Below are 17,132 nucleotides of genomic sequence, written 5' to 3'. Positions count from 1 at the left end.
TGCTGATCGAGAAGACGAGCAAATAATGTTGCCCTTAGAAGTGTTCCAATGAGGACTATAAAGCACATTTAAAAAAGTTCCAATGGTACATTTAAAAACACATTAAAAATATATATATATATATCTTTATTGAGTTTTGTGTTAAAACCAGCGAAAACGACCATCAAAATAAAATTTCACAAAGCACCAGTATGCAGAACATTATTGGCATGTATCCTATACATCTAAATACCTTTCCTTAACGAATGGTTCTGGATCAGCCATTTTTCTATTGGTTGCGACCACTTTGCTGGCAGTACGTTTTCTTATTGAGTAACTAATTGGTGGTCAATCGTCTACTTTGTCTGAATAGTATCCTTCCTATCTACCTCAGATTTTATTGAGTTTTAGGGGGTAACCCTGGCTTCATATATCGGGAGCTCAAATATGTGAGATCTGTCCATGAAGCAACAAGGGGGTGTTGACTTCCTCTGTGCTATGTCTCTTGTCCCCAGTGGTAGTCCCAATTTCAGTAAAGCCTTCTCAGCCTTCGTGAAGCCTCGTTGTCCTGTATGTTTAATAGGGCAATATTTTTGTTCAGTTTGATAGTCGTTCAGTATGGCATGGAATGTACAGATTTACCCCTCCCAAAAGGACCTAAGTACTAGGCAGGACCAGAAAGTGTAGAGGAATTCCCCCACCTCAGGCTTGCATCTCAATTGTAGAACACAATTTAAAACAGATGTTTGAAGGTAGCGAAACATATGTTAGGTGTTTTTGAAGGGACATTCATGAAATAATAAAACAAGATAATAAAATACTGCCTACTACTGAGGCTGACCTTCCCAAGGGGTTTTAGGGGGATCATTTACCCAAACCCTCCTTTTGCCCCCTCCTTCTTTCCCTCATTAGTCCCCCTCTGTTTTTCTGTTGTCTCATGTTTTTCATTTCCCTTTTATTTCTTTTCAGCTTTTGTTCTTTCTTTTTTGCATTTCTTTCTTCCCCTGTAACTTTCACCCTTCCTTTCTTTTTATATTCTATATTTTCCTGCTTCTTTCTTTTTCTCCTCTTCTTACCTTTTCCTCCTTTTGGTTTTTGTGTTTCTGTCACCCACTTGCTTTATTTTCCTCTTTCTCCTGTTTCTTCCCAATATTCATTATTTATTTTTTACTGTCACCATAGTCACTTGTTTTCCAGCCTCCAAACCCCACCTTGCAGCTCTATCAAGGAAACCCCCTGATGTGTTACATATGAACTTCTACTTGCAGATAGAAGGAGGTCTATAAGGAAATATTTAGAATGTTATGTGACCCAGGATGAGAGGATCTTCCGTATTTCTCATGGTTGCAGCAAACGTCAGTCGAGGATACCGTCATGCTACACCTCGCCACGCTTCTATAAGGCGCACCCAGCTAAGAAAGGAATGGCCAGTGCGTGAGACTGCCCACAAAGGAATGTCCTAAAAACGTCCCTCGAGGTAATAAACATTCATTTTCATGTCCTGTTTGTTGTGGTTAGATTGTCTCTGTGTCCATAGTGTGTGATTCAATTACCCCAGTTGACTGCCTGCGTGGTGAGTATTTGTGTGTTTGTGCAACTCAGTGCTGTCAATTTTATGTCCAGACAGGAGGCTAGCATTATGCATTAACTTAACTTTTATTTCCTCCTTCTGAGCAGCAACACATTAGAAGCTTCCAAATAGAACATTTAAAGACATCACAAAGAATAATAAGAATAATAGAATGTTCACTCCCATAAATGCTGGTAAACCTCCATCTTCCTTCCTCTTTTGTTTGCTGCTTCTGAGAAGATAAGTATATTTATGGTTTCATTCTAATTTGTTGAGTTTGAGGTGATTAACGGCATAGGTTATTTTTGTATGTTTATTTTTTTAGTAAGGAGACTCTCAAATTACCCAAATAATCGCTCGCAGGTCTCAGCTAAGATATCTACATGCTGGAGATGTCAACAGTGGATTACCCAATTAATCGCTCACAGGTCTCAGCTAGGATATCTACATGCTGGAAATGTCAACATTGGAGCTGTGCCTGGAGCTGTGGCTTTTTGCTTATTTTACACTAGCTCTGAGCCCCGGGAGATTTTAGAGATGGAGAGGGCTTTTAGACGTCCAATTTGAGGCACGAACAGGACTATAAGACGTCCATTTTGAGGCACACAAAGAGGGCTTTAAGACGTCCATTTTGAGGCACATATTACAGGGAAGTAAAGTACTATCTGAAAGACAGACCATAGTTGGCGCATGTTTGTAATTATGATTTCACTTGTCGTTACTGAAGTGGCAAATATGTGGCAAAGCAACAATTGCCTAAATACTGGATTTCATCAAATCCAGGTGGATTATTTCTGTCTTTTACCCACTGGTGTTTGAAGGATGGCCTGCTTCTAGGTCCGTCTTTTGATCTGGCTTTCGCAGGTATACCCAGTGTCTATTTGTCTCTCCCACTTGCACCAACTGTCTGTTGGTCTCAAACAAGCTGTGTGAACTCTCCACCTGTCACACAGGCTACATACCCTATCCATTTGTCTATAGCAGCTATGTCCATTGTGTGTTTGTCTCTAACAGCTATGTTCATTGTGTATTTGTGTATTTTTCTCTAACAGTTAAGCTCATTGTCTGCTTGTCTCTAACAGCTATGCCCGAAGTTAATTTGTCTTTAACAGTTAAGCTCATTTTTTGTTTGTCCCTAGCATCTATTCCAATTATGTGTTTGTCTCTAACTGTTAAGGTCATTGCATAATTGTCTCTAGCACCTACGACCATTGTGTATTTGTGTCTAACATTTAAGCTCAATGTCTGCTTGTCTCTAGCACCTATGCCAATTGATTTTTTACATTTTTTATCCTCGTTCACCTCAGACCAAAGTGGGCATAGAAGCTGCCCGTACCGTTATTTGATGTTAGAGAAGTGTAGGCTGGTGGATGGGGACCAGGAGGGAGCGCTCCGCCTACCGGTACAACAGCAGACTAGGACGACACTGACCCCAAAGTAAGGGGGTACGGTCACTCTCACATTTGATCCAGGTAACCATGGCGACTGTTGATGTTGGCAGTGAAAGGAATCGGAGAGTGCCCAACATAGTCAGGAGAGTTTCAAAGAGGCATAATCATAGGATCCATTTTTCTTAGATAAATGAGATTATCCAGTCTTGCAAGACTAAGCATTTGACCATTTTAATAAAAAATCCCATACTGTTTTCTTCTTCCTACTCCTACTACGGGTCCCACTCAAATCCAGTTTCGATGTCGCAAACAACGAGGACAGCCACTCGGTGTACAGAGGAGGTGCACATTCTACCCATATTTTACATATTTCCCTCCTGGCCAACAACTTAGCATAGAAAAAAAGATCTGGCAGGGCCCGTGACTTCACTGGATATTCCAAAAATTATCAAAGTTAGATTTATTTGGATTTGAAGGCCTAAAATGACTGCGGTGGTATTGCCTACTCTTTCCCAAAAGTCCGCTATGGCAGGGCACCTTAAACTTGTGTAGATCCGAGGCTCTCTCCAAGCCACATTCTTTACAGCTAACTGGAGGCCCGTCCATCATTTTTGACAGCCTTAACGGAGTTGGATAAGCCCTGTGGTCCGTAAACAGGTGATTCCTTCTGAGCCAAGCTGGTTTTACGGTGGCAAACAGGATGCTAAAGGATGTTTACCAAAGATGTTCCCACGGTTCATTTGGTAGGCTAGCATCCCACAACTCTTCGGCCAATTTAAAGTCCCCGTCAATAGCCTCCTCAATGCCCCAGTAACAAAAGGAGACCTCCTTCTTCCCAATAGGTCTTGCCACTAACTGTTCCTCTAGGATGTTACCTTTGCCTATGGGTTTTTCAAGTTTTGAGACCAACTCTGCAGCTGGATATATTTAAATTTAGACAAACCCTCTTCTGCCCTGCTATGTAGTGATTACCAAGATAAGAGCATGCCCTCATGGGCCAAATCTCCCCACACCTTCAGCCCAGCCACTCTGAGTGGTAATGCTAGTCTGTCCTTCAGGCACTCTGGCACACCTGGAGAGTCCCACATGGGGGCCAGGCTAGAGAAGTAGTTAAGACCCGTCAGCCGTTTGATGTTAGCCCATGTTCTTGCCATTCCCAGTAGGACTTTTAACTTAATCTTCTTGAAGAATTTAGGTTCTCCAAATTTAAACAAGAAACCCTCTTGAGACAGACCAGCACCCTTTAACATTGCGGAAAACATGGCCCCTACCCAAGTGCTCTCTGGAGTTTTTAAAAGCATCCTGGAATGGGATAATTGAAAGGCCCAAGCATAATATTGCAAATCCGGCAGTGCAAGTCCTCCCTTCTCCCTCCTGCGTCTCAACTTCTTCCAGGCAATCGTGGTACCCCTATACGCCCAAACAAATGAGTTGATTGCCTGCTGGAGCTTAACTATAGCCTGTTTGTCGAAGTGTAGTGGAATAACATTAAAGAGGAAGGTGATTTTCGGGGGCACTACCATCTTTACCAGATTAATCCTACCAAAAATGGATAGGGGGAGATGAACCCAGGACTTCATGAGTTTCTGACACTCCCTTGTAGCATTGGCCAGGTTGGTTCCTGAGATCTTATCGATATCCTGAACAATTCTGAACCCCAAATACCTCATGTCACGCTTGGCCTGATGTTGACACTCCCCCAAATTCCAAGCATTGACCTCGGTTTTCTCCGCATTTATCTTGTAGCCAGATAGCTGAGCACCAGACGAGTCAAAGAGCTCATAAGGACGGGTCTCGTCAAGCTAGAGCCTTTCACCTGGTGTCAGCTGATATGCTCGCTGACGCACTCCATGCACATCCTTGCATTACGACTGGGAACTTAGAAGTCGACCTGCCGCTAGTCCAGGACTGGCTTCGGACAAGATTCGAGGAGCTTGCCCCTCGGAAACCGGTCAGGACAGCCCCCTGCCAGGATTCCGCTCCTTGGTTCACTGCTACTCTGCGAAAAGCGCGCCAGGACTGCAAAAGATCTGAAAGGCTCTGGCGGCGCAGATATGCGCCTGAGGAGAAACTGAAGTACAGGGGTGCGATAAAATCCTATCACAGACAGATTGCCGAAGCTAAAAAGATCTACTTCGAGCATAGAATAGACCAGGCTGATAACACGAGCCGGGAACTATTCCGAATTGTGAAGGAATTCGTAGAGCCGGTGGCGGCCGCTAGGGTTCACTCCCATACTGAGGAGTGGATCAAGCAGCTTGCTGACTTCTTTGTGGACAAGATCCGTAGGATTCAGGACTCTTTCGATCGGGTGGGGTCCCTGGAAGTGGCTGCAGCTGTGGAAAGTGATCTGAAGGTCCTTCCATCCGCTGCAGCCGAGCTGGCGCCCACTCTTTCGACGTTCCCCCCGCTATCCTGCGAGTCCTCTCTGGAACTGCTTTCCCGGCTGAAATCTGGATCCCCCTTGGATGCGTGTCCGGCTAAATGCCTGAGCTCGGTGGCACCAGCTATTAACAACTTGCTGAACCCCTTGCTCAACATGTCTCTGAGTTCTGGAGTGGTCCCTAAAGAATGGAAGCATGCTCTTATTCTCCCGCTCATTAAGAAACCTCTGCTCGAACCTTTACAGTGGGCCAACTATAGACCAATCTCCCTCCTCCCTGCTCTGGCGAAGGTGGCGGAGAAACATGTTCAGCATACTCTTACCACCTTTATAGAGAATAACAAACTGCTGCATGACTCCCAATCTGGTTTCCGTGCCAATTACAGTACAGAGACAGCTCTTGTGGAGGTGACCGACGCCATCAGGGAAACGCTTGATCTTGGGGGAAAGGCTATGTTGGTCTTGCTGGACCTGTCGGCGGCATTCGACACCGTCCCACACGCCGGCCTCCTCCTAAGACTCAGGGAGGTAGGTCTGCGGGGGACGGTGTTGGACTGGTTTCAATCCTTCTTAACCGACCGTCGGCAGGTGATCTGGGCTCCTCCGTTCTCCGCGGAAATGCCTTCGCTAGAGGTGGGGGTGCCTCAAGGATCCATCCTGAGCCCCACCATATTTAACATTTATGTGGCCCCTTTGGCGAAGGTCGCTGAGGCATTTGGAGCCCGGGTCATCTCATACGCTGATGACACCCAGCTCCTGTTTACCTGCAGGAAGGGAGAGGTTTTTAATGGCGACAGAATCAGAGACTGCCTGAGTGCTGTTTTTGCATGGTTTCAGCACCAGAACCTGAAATGTAACTCGGATAAGTCCGAGTTGCTCTTTTTTGGCTGCGCTGAGGACCCTGGCTGGAAATCGTGGTGGCCTTCCGACATGTTCCCCCCTGAGAAACCATCTGCCCAAGTAAAAAATCTGGGTGTGGTATTTGACGACAGTCTTTCTTTTCGTCTCCACATCACGGGCCTGGCGGGGAAATGTTTCGGTATCTTGAAGATGGTGAGGAAATTTCTCCCACTGCTTTCCCTTCAATATCGCAAGAACATCGTGCAAGCACTTGTGGGCTCGCGTTTAGACTACGCTAACGCACTTTTCTCTGGTCTGCCTAAATATCTGGTATCCAGATTGCAAGTTGTCCAAAATTCGGCGGCCAGAGCCATCTTTGGCCTTCCACGGAGAGCCAGTGCCTCTCTACTGCGCGGTAGGCTGCATTGGCTGTCTATCCCTAGCAGAATTAGTTTCAAGGTCCTCACGTTGGCGTTTAAAGCCCTCCACTGCATTGGCCCAGCTTACCTCAGGAAGCGGATTGCTCTCTACGTTCCCCGGAGGAGTTTGAGATCTGGTGACCTGGCTAAAGTGGAGGTACCAGGGATCAAACGCGTGCGGATGGGAGGCCGGTCTTTCCAGTTTATGGCGGCCAGTTTGTGGAATGAGCTCCCTCTGTCACTCCGCAAGGCTAACAATCTTCTGGCCTTTAGAAAGGAGCTCAAGACGCTCCTCTTCTCCGCCTAACCAGTGGGCCTACAGTGTTTCTGCCGCTGGGTTTTTCTTGGTTGTGTTCAGGACTCTCTGCCAAAGCGCCGGGACACCCGTTCTGGGTAGCCGTGCGCTCAAGAAATATAGTTCTAACATAACATAACATATCTGACCAAAATCTTGTGCAAGCTTTATAACTGCCAGAAAGGCCAAAGAGAGATCAGAGGAGAGGACCAAAATGTAATCCGCATACAGGGCCACCTTCCTCTCCCAATCCCCATGCTTGAATGGTAATACTCGGATCCTCTCTTAACCGCTGGGCAAATGGCTCAATGTACAAGTCGAAGAGAAGGGGAGAAAGGGGGCAACCCTGCCTAGTGCCCCTGGTGATTTTAGAGGGTCTGGTCAGATTGCCATTTACCAGCAGTCTAGCTGACGGGTCTTGATAAATCAGCTGGAGGGCTCAGCGGAACTTCCAACCAAGGTTGAATTTCTCCAAAACCACCAACAAATACACCCAGTTGACCCTGTTGAAGGCTTTGGTGGCGTCTAATGTCATTGCTGCGAGGGGGACCGTATAGGTTGTAGCCAAATCTATTGCACCTATAAAATCATAGGTGAGGTCCTATAAATTCCTGCCCTTAACAAAGCCTTTTTGGACGGAGTACAGCATATCTCCTGCAACGGATCCCAACCTGCTCGCCAGGATTATGGCAAAGATTTTATAATCCGCGTTCAACAACGAGATGGGTCTATATCACCCACAACTCGCTGGGTTCTTCTCCGCTTTCAAGATCAATGTGATGGTTGCCTCTCCCCATGAACCTGGCAACTTTGTACCAAAAGATAAGATCTCATTAAAAACTGTGTCAGAATGGGAACGATCGCCTCACCCAATGATCTATAAAGCTCTATTGGCAGCCCAGTAGGTTTCCCCTCCTTACAAGCAAGAGTGGCCTGTTTCACTTCTTCTTGTGGGATGTCCTGCTCTAGATCCTCCTGCTGAGTTGAATTCAGGGGGCTAAGCATGCTGCCACTCAACCACTCCATAGCCTCGGATTTATCCACCACCTTGTCTTCTTGGTATAGATCCTGGAAGAAATCAAAAAAGGTGCCCCCTATTTCCTCATCTGTAGACAGGGCAGTAACCCCATCCATGCTATCAATTTGCTTAATCAAGTTACGCATCCTGTCTAACTTTGCCTTCCAAGCCAGCAGCTTGCCTGCACCTTCGCCATACTCAAAATGGGCAAGCTTACTTGCCTCCCATCTACGAATAACTCTAGTCTGGAGAATGGTATCTAGCTGGTCTTTTAATTCTTTCAGTTTGTCTGAATTTTCCTGCTGTTTCTCAGAGTCAACCCCCCTATTCAGGCCAAGCTCTACTGCCTTCATCTCTGCTTCCTTGTGTGCCACCTCTTCTCTGTATTGTCTATTCCTAAAACATACCTTACTCGTGATCATGCCCCTTAAAAAGGCCTTTAGAGAGTCCCAAACAACAGAAGTCGCAGCCGATTCTAAATTAACGGCCAAAAAGCTCTCAGTCTCCTGGGATAAGTATTTCATCTCCTCACTATAAAGAAGTAGAGTTCGATCAAACATCAAAACTCTAGAATGCTGACCGTCTTCCAGATCCAGATCCATCCATACCCCTGAATGGTCAGACAGATGAAGAGTCAAATAACAGATGTCCTTAACTTTCCCTCTCAGGCTGTGGCTAACCAAGCTAAAATTCATTCTCGACTTATGGCCCATTGTGTTTTTGTCTTTAACATTTAAGCTCACTGTCTACTTGTCTCTGCTTGTCCATTTTTTGGTTTGTCTCTAACAGTTAAATTCGTTGTTTAATTGTCTCTAACAGATATGCTCATTATGTATTTGTCTCTAACAGTTGAGTTCATTGTTTGATTGTCTCTAGCAGCTATACCAATTCAGCTTATTTCCTGCTTGTCTCTAGCAGCTATACCAATTATGTACTTGTCTCTAACAGTTCAGCTCGTTGTTTGCTGTCTTTAGCAGCTATGCACATGTTTGTGTCTAATAGTTCAGCTCAGTGTTTGCTTGCCCCTATAATTGTACTATGTGGCTCCAATATGTGTGTGTAATGGTTGTCTGTTTTCATGAACTGTGTGCACTTTCTAGTTGCCCCAACAGCCTTTCTTCAGTGTCTGTTTGTCTCTAGTGTCTATGCCGCTTGTTTTTGGCTCCAACAGCTGTGAACATTGTCTGCTTGCTTTTATCAGTTGGTCACATTCTCTGGTTGCTCTTGTCACCAAGGTGTAATGTCAGGTGGTCCTGAACAACTGCATGCACTGTCTGTTTATCTCTAACTACCATAACAAATGGTCCATAACAACAGTGTGAAATATACTGTATTGGCTGTGTGCTTTGTTGTACATGTATCCCTATCTGCTGTGTTCTGTTCCTGTCTCTACCAGCTGCGCGCACTTTTAGTCAGCTATGCCCGCTATCCGGTTACCCCGTTCGGCTTGGCGCACTTCAGTTGCGTCATTCCCTCCCACGCGCGCGCGCTAACAGAGGACACTCACTCAATGTGGTAGAGTTGATGATCATCAGGGTGGCATCCTGACCGCTGTACTGGCACGGTGGGAAGTCCACAATGGCAAACGATGAAAAGTCTTTGGTGTAGAGGCCGGTTTCGGTGATGTTGATTTGATAAGTATCTGCAACTAAAAACACAGAGAGGTTTGTGAGACAAGAGAAGCGTCCATTCGTTCACTCGCCCTTCGGCCACCCACACTGGGTCATATACCAACTTCACCACCATTCATCACTGTTTCATGGGTTTTATGCTCCGCTACCCACTCACAGTATCCTGTAAAGAAGGTGTTGCATTAAATAAGCACTTGCCTCTAGTTCTAACAAGAGGAAGTTATTGCTGTTCAATGAGAACCATCAAAGCGTGTCTAAGATGATTAGTCTTTTATTGTAAATACCTTCCATTGACTTGTGATTTATGAGATGGAAAACATTGAGTGCGTGAAATGATGAAATGTTGTAAATGAAATAGTGTAATTGGTTTTCGTATGCAGCAGCACATTAATGGGAGGGATGCAGTGGCTTATGGGACTTGTAGTTTGTGCAGCACGTGGAGCTTTTAGATGGGTAGTTTGAGTTACATTTGTGATTGGCACACACATAGGAGGGAGTGGTCATGTTCGTGGAGTAAAAAAATGGGAGTGTCACGTGGGAGATGGCAGCTGAGCACTTAGTGCCAATATTGGCAACACACCTCACCCACACAACAACAGAGCATGCATGCTGAATAAATAAAAACACAACACAACTTTTGTTTTGGAAATATATTGCTGCAGGTTTATTCCAATCAAAAGTATGCAATCCGGTGGGTTATCTTACGGGCGATCCAAGGGCAGAAAGCTGTAACCAACCCATGCTGCCATGCCTGCCTGATGAGCCAAGCACTGTGGAGATCCCAATCAGTGCTACACCTTATGGGGTGATCCTCTTTCAGGATCACGTGACATATTGGTCCCTTATTACTCACGCCCCTTTCAGGGCAGAGCGTAGCAAGGCAAGCCCCCGGATGTTCAGGCCCACAACCGCCCGAAGGACAAACGGGGCGCCGACAAGGTTTTTCAGGAACCTGCCATGAGTCTCCTGGTATTTGGCTCTGGCACCCCTATTGTGCCGCGCAGAGGTACCCCTCTGTACCCATCTGCTTTCCGATCACCCTGCATCTCCACCTTCAACACAAAAGGAAATCATTACAACATTCCATGAAACTTGCCTGCCACCCCCCCACGCCGGGTAAGTGGTAGGGTGAGAGACGGCGTGCAAGGCGCAACAGAGGACGCCAGTATGGCCGGGGGAATATATACCCTCCTCTAGTTCCTGTCGCGCCGGAAGTGACGCACCTAGCGCGTCACAAGCAAAGGGGGACTCCTCCTTGAGTCCCAAAATCAGAGGGGGTGGCTTGGTGCCCAAATGGCACTAAAGGGGCCGCCCACTTAGGGTGGCCCCCGGCTTGGGCCGTCGGCAGCCGCATTTACGGTGGAGTTTTAAATCGCGGCTGAGGCTGTTTTTCTGTCGAGCAAAGGACAAAGGTTTTGCAGGTATTTGATAGTTTGATTTGTTTTTGTGTTTTGAGCATGGTGTGGGTGTGTTAATGGGGTAGTTACATGGGGGAGACCGGAGGGGATAGAGCAGGGAGGCAGTGGCGTAACAAGAGTTGAGGCCCCCCCCCTGCTAGGTACCTGGAGGGACCCCACTCCGGATTTAAACTGGAGCTCTCAAGCCTGAGTACCTTGCTGAGTGGGCCCCTTGCAGCTCGGGGCCTCCGCGCACCGCGGGGGCCTGTGTTACGCGCCTGCAGGGAGGGGTTATGTCTGTAGTGTTGTAATGGGAAGTGTTACGCAGGTAATGGTATAGTGGAGGTTTGGATAAGGACTGAGGCGGGTTCACCATTGAGCATAGGAGAAAGATTCAGCAGACACACTGAAATATTCGTTTCTTGGTGTGTTTACAGGGGATGGACAATTAACCAGGGTGTAAGGGATTATGGGAGCCCACAGATTAGCAAGGCACACAGGGCATCACGGTTTGGGAGATTTCGGGAATAACCAAGGGTAGTGTTTTGTAATGCATGGTTTAGAGAATTTATACAATGCAATGAGAGTAGTATAGATCATATTACATGTTAAATGCAGTAAAAAGAAGTAATGGTGTTTTTCTCTTCAAATTTGTAGTTACCACTGAAGAAGGGCTCCTTAGCCCGAAATGCATTGGGTGGATGCGGACTGCCTTGGATGAACAATGCATTTCTATAAGTGTTTTAAAAAAAGGCCTGGATGGGCATATCTCTAGCATGAGAAGTAATGGAAAAGCATGAAACCTTATATGTGGATGACGAAAGAAATGAAATAATACTCGATGAAACAGAATACAATGATTAAACATGGATGGTGGTTAGTCTAAATATCGAGTTTTAAATGTCGACCTACAAGTATATCGAGTTGTTAATATCGTAGGTAAAGAATATCGAAGTCAAGAATATCGATGGACAGAATATCGACCCCAAGGTAAGTATTATCGAAGTTAATAATATCGAAGTCATTAATATAGATGTAAGTAATATCGTAATGAAAAATTTCGATGTCAATAATATCGATATTTTATTAGTGTAATGTATTTTAATATGTATTTTATTTGTATGTTAAAGATTATTGTAATGTATTTTAATACATTTAAAAATAAATGTTTCGAGATTAATAATTATTTAAAATATAATTTAGCATTTTAGTATCAGAGCGGGTTGTGGGTTTATAGGGGAATAGGGTGGGAAGTAATTTAATTATAATTAATTAATTAATATGTATTGTTTAAACGGTATTTATGATTAATTAATTGTTAATTAATTACTAATTGTACATTAAATATATTAATTGATTAATTAATTGTTAATTAATTATTAATTGGTTAATTATATAAGTTATAATTAGTTTAATGTTAATATTTATTTATTGGTATTGTTAATTAATTAATTGTTAATTACTAATTAATTGGTGATTTAATTTTATTAAGTGATTAATTGATGATTAAATTAATTATGTGAATTTCTATGTGCAGTGGGTTGTGGGTTTATAGGGGAATAGGGTGGGATGTAATTAAATTCAAATAATTACTGATAATTTTTATTTACTTGTAATTAATAATAATTAATTGTTAATTATTAATTGGTAATTAATTGGTATTAGTACGTTAAATATAGTAAATATAAATAATGTATTATTTCATGGTATTTGTTGTTATTGCTAATTAATGTATTGTTCATTAATAATTAATTTGTGAATAATTGTAATTTGGTAGGTAATATGTATAAATTAGTAAATAATAAGTATATTAATTATAAAGAATGTATTATTAATTGTAAATAATAGATAAACTGATATTTAAATGTATTGTGTATTTTGTATGTGTAGTGTGTTGTGTGTTAAAGGGGGAATAGTGTGGGATGTAATTTAAAGTTATTTATATAAATATTTATTTTAAATAATTGGTATTTAAGAATAAATATTTTGTAAATTAATTATTAATATGCTATTTTTTTATAACTAATTATTTAATTGGTTATTATGTTTATAGAATCCCTATGCTATCCAGTGCTTTCCCAACTGTTTTACTATCTGGAGTAGATATAGTAATTTTTACCCCTACGCTATCCAGCGCTTTTCCTACTGTTGCACTCTCTGGAGTTGGAATAGTAATTTTTACCCCTACGCTATCCAGCGCTTTCCCTACTGTTTCACTTACTGGAGTGGGAATAGTAATTTGTACCCCTACGCTATCCAGCGTTTTCACTACTGTTGCACTCTCTGGAGTGGGAATAGTAATTTTTACCCCTACGCTATCCAACGCTTTCCCTACTGTTGGACTCACTGGAGTGGGAATAGTAATTTTTACTCCTACGCTATCCAACGTTTTCCCTACCATTGCACTCTCTGGAGTTGGAATAGTAATTTTTTTCCGTACGCTATCCAACACTTTCCCTACTGTTGCACTCTCTGGAGTGGGAATAGTAATTTTTACCCTTACGCTATCCACCGCTTTCCCTACTGTTTCACTTACTGGAGTGGGAATAGTAATTTGTACCCCTACGCTATCCAACGCTTTCCCTACTGTTGCACTCTTTGGAGTTGGAATAGTAATTTTTACCCCTACGCTATCCAGCGCTTTCCCTACTGTTTCACTTACTGGAGTGGGAATAGTAATTTGTACCCCTACGCTATCCAACGCTTTCCCTACTGTTGCACTCTCTGGAGTTGGAATAGTAATTTTTACCCCTACGCTATCCAGCGCTTTTCCTACTGTTGCACTCTCTGGAGTTGGAATAGTAATTTGTACCCCTACGCTATCCAGCGCTTTCCCTACTGTTTCACTTACTGGAGTGGGAATAGTAATTTTTACCCCTACGCTATCCAGCGCTTTCCCTACTGTTTCACTTACTGGAGTGGGAATAGTAATTTGTACCCCTATGCTATCCAGCGTTTTCACTACTGTTGCACTCTCTGGAGTGGGAATAGTAATTTTTACCCCTACGCTATCCAACGCTTTCCCTACTGTTGGACTCACTGGAGTGGGAATAGTAATTTTTACTCCTACGCTATCCAACGTTTTCCCTACTATTGCAATCTCTGGAGTTGGAATAGTAATTTTTTTCCCTACGCTATCCAACACTTTCCCTACTGTTGCACTCTCTGGAGTGGGAATAGTAATTTTTACCCTTACGCTATCCAACGCTTTCCCTACTATTGCACTCTCTGGAGTTGGAATAGTAATTTTTACCCCTACGCTATCCAACGCTTTCCCTACAGTTGCACTCTTTGGAGTGGGAATAGTAATTTGTACCCCTACGCTATCCAGCGTTTTCACTGCTGTTGCACTCTCTTGTGTGGGAATAGTAATTTTTACCCCTATGCTATGCAATGTTTTCCCTACTGTTGCACTCATTGGAGTGGGAATAGTAATTTTTACTCCTAAGCTATCCAGCGTTTTCACTACTGCTGCACTCTCTGGAGTGGGAATAGTAATTTTTACCCCTACGCTATCCAACGCTTTCCCTACTGTTGGACTCACTGGAGTGGGAATAGTAATTTTTACCACTATGCTATCCAGTGGTTTCCCTACTGTTGCATTCTCTGTAGTTGGAATAGTAATTTTTTTCCCTACGCTATCCAACACTTTCCCTACTGTTGCACTCTCTGGAATGTGAATAGTAATTTTTACCCTTACGCTATCCAACGCTTTCCCTACTATTGCACTCTCTGGAGTTGGAATAGTAATTTTTACCCCTACGCTATCCAACGCTTTCCCTACTGTTGCACTCTTTGGAGTTGGAATAGTCATTTTTACCCCTACGCTATCCAACGTTTTCCCTACTGTTGCACTCTCTGGAGTGGGAATAGTAATTTTTACCTTTACGCTATCCAATGCTTTCCCTACTATTGCACTCTCTGGAGTTGGAATAGTAATTTTTTTTTTTTTAATTTTTTTTTATTAGAAACCGTAGGTACACGATAAAATACAGACAAGGGCCTACAACCACCAGGGCCGGCCGCTATAGAGCCCGAGGGCCCGCAGTGCAACGCCACACATTCAAATGAACCAGAGGCAAAGCTCCCGGCAGTTCGTGAGCACATGTAACAGGCTGTGGCCATAGGCCTGGAGCAATCGGAAAAAACAGTTTCATTTTCTATTAAATATAAAACACACTCAAGGCAATGAGAGTCCGAAATAGCAGCGAGAATAGTAATTTTAACCCTATTCTATCCAACGCTTTCCCTACTGTTGCACTCTTTGGAGTTGGAATAGTAATTTTTACCCCTACGGTATCCAACATTTTCCTTACTGTTGTTTTTGTTGGAGTTGGACTAGTAGTTTTATTGTGTCTGATATTTAATATGTTTTGTATTATTTTTGCTATTGTAATATACCATTAATAATAAAAATTATTCACATTAAAAATATTGATTATTATTTGCTATATGTAATTATTAAATATTTATTAATGTTATTGTTTTATGTGTATAGATGTATTGGTAATTTTTAAAAACATGTAATAATTTATACGTTACAGAAATTATTATTAAAATTAATTATTAAGTAAGTATATATATTATATATTATATGTATATGTTTAATTAAAGTTTTATTAAATTATATATATTAATTATACATTTTAAATATTATACAATATATTTAATTATGTTTATTTAATTTCTAAGTATAATTTGGTTTATTTTACATATATTTTTAAACTAAAAGAAAAACGATATTTTTAATAACGATATTTTTGACATCGATATTTAATTTTCGATATTTTTGTACTTACCATGTTGTAGATAGGATGTCGATATTCTTGACATCGATATTTTTGTTGCGATATATTTGTAGGTCGATTTTCTGTCTGTCGAAATTATGTCATAGAACCAACATGGATTACTAAATTGAGATGGAGTATTTTGTATACACATGGATATTCGCTATGCGACTGGGATTGGGGCGTAACAGCGCTCCACACCTGATGGATTCACAAAAGCGCGCCATTGGAGCAAGCCACGTGCCGAGTCTGCACACGCAAGTAAAAGACGTGCATTTAAAGAAACTGAGAATAAATGAATTCAAATAAGGAGTGCATACTATCACCTATTTGGACATCTAGCACCTTCACCACCATTCATTATTGTTCCATGGGTTTTATGCTCCGCTACTCACTCACCGTATCCTGTAAAGAAGGTCTTGCATTAAATAAGCACTTGCCTCTAGTTCTAACAAAAGAGTGTAGATGGCCATGCCTGTCTCCTTTAACCAACTCATGGGTGCGCTACCACACGGGGGCATGATCAGCAACTGTTTCCCAGAGCTGCTCATCAAAGTCATACCCAACACGTCACTGCCCATATCTGCATAAGAGGCCTGACCCTCCACCCCTCCTCGACTGCAGAGCTGACAGGTTTTCAAATGTATTAGAATTGATTGCATACCAATGAGCACATCTGCTGTCAGAGGAAACAATGAAAGGCAACCTTTTACATTAATGACAGCACAAGGAAGTAACACCAATGAACTAATTAAAATAGATTAAATGTATGAGATAGTCCTAAAATAATGTCAAGCCTCATTTAAATAGGGATGTGTCATTTGAGTGTACTGAAGGCATGATACAGGCAGAAGTATACAATATATATATGGAAAATATATAACCTGTGGGTAGTGAGGAACTGCTGCACGCAAAGCAGCTACTTCGACCACCTATAGAGGTCAGATAAGGGCTTGTCTCGTCAAGGGAGGGCTTCCAGTACCCTTTTATGCTGGCTGAAGTAGTTCTACAAGCAGATGAGTGTGACACTTGGATGGCAGGGCCTAGCCCTCTTCATTAGGTGTGAGCTAGTTCCTAGTATGTGTGAGAGGTGATTTCTAAATGCGTGAGTCTCACTCATGATGGGTGAGACTTGAGACGTTCCCTTTTTTGGTCTCACCTGCTAGACAGCGCATGTGTTGTCTGTTGTGAGACATATTTTGGGCTTACCAAGAACATAAAGGTGTTTTGGATCCGCCCCTTGCTTATATTGGTTGGCTTTCCTGTCACTCATTTGCCTGTTTCTTATTCCTGTCCCAGCTTGTCAATCATGTTTTTGTCCTTTCCTTGTAGCATTGCCTCTTTATCATCACTTTTGATTGGCTGGCTTCTATGCTTTCACTGCTTGCTTTTCAAGCACTACTTTTTCTTTTCAATTGAGCC

At 42.7% G+C, this 17,132-nt stretch overlaps 1 protein-coding gene across 1 annotated transcript in view; it reads right to left on the bottom strand.

The window, feature by feature from the left end:
* Nucleotides 1-17,132, bottom strand: part of UPK2 (uroplakin 2) — a 49,495-nt gene that overhangs the window by 21,799 nt on the left and 10,564 nt on the right. The window contains exon 3 of the mRNA XM_085645881.1: nt 9,403-9,543. Within this exon, the coding sequence (XP_085502007.1) occupies nt 9,403-9,543 (141 nt within the window). The remainder of the gene's footprint in view (nt 1-9,402; nt 9,544-17,132) is intronic.

The sequence above is a fragment of the Triturus cristatus genome, chromosome 3_1 (genome assembly GCF_964204655.1).
Source record: "Triturus cristatus chromosome 3_1, aTriCri1.1, whole genome shotgun sequence".
NCBI classification, from domain to species: Eukaryota; Metazoa; Chordata; class Amphibia; order Caudata; family Salamandridae; genus Triturus; species Triturus cristatus.
The sequence above is the reverse complement of the archived record's forward strand: the minus strand, read 5'-3'. Positions and strand labels throughout refer to the sequence as shown.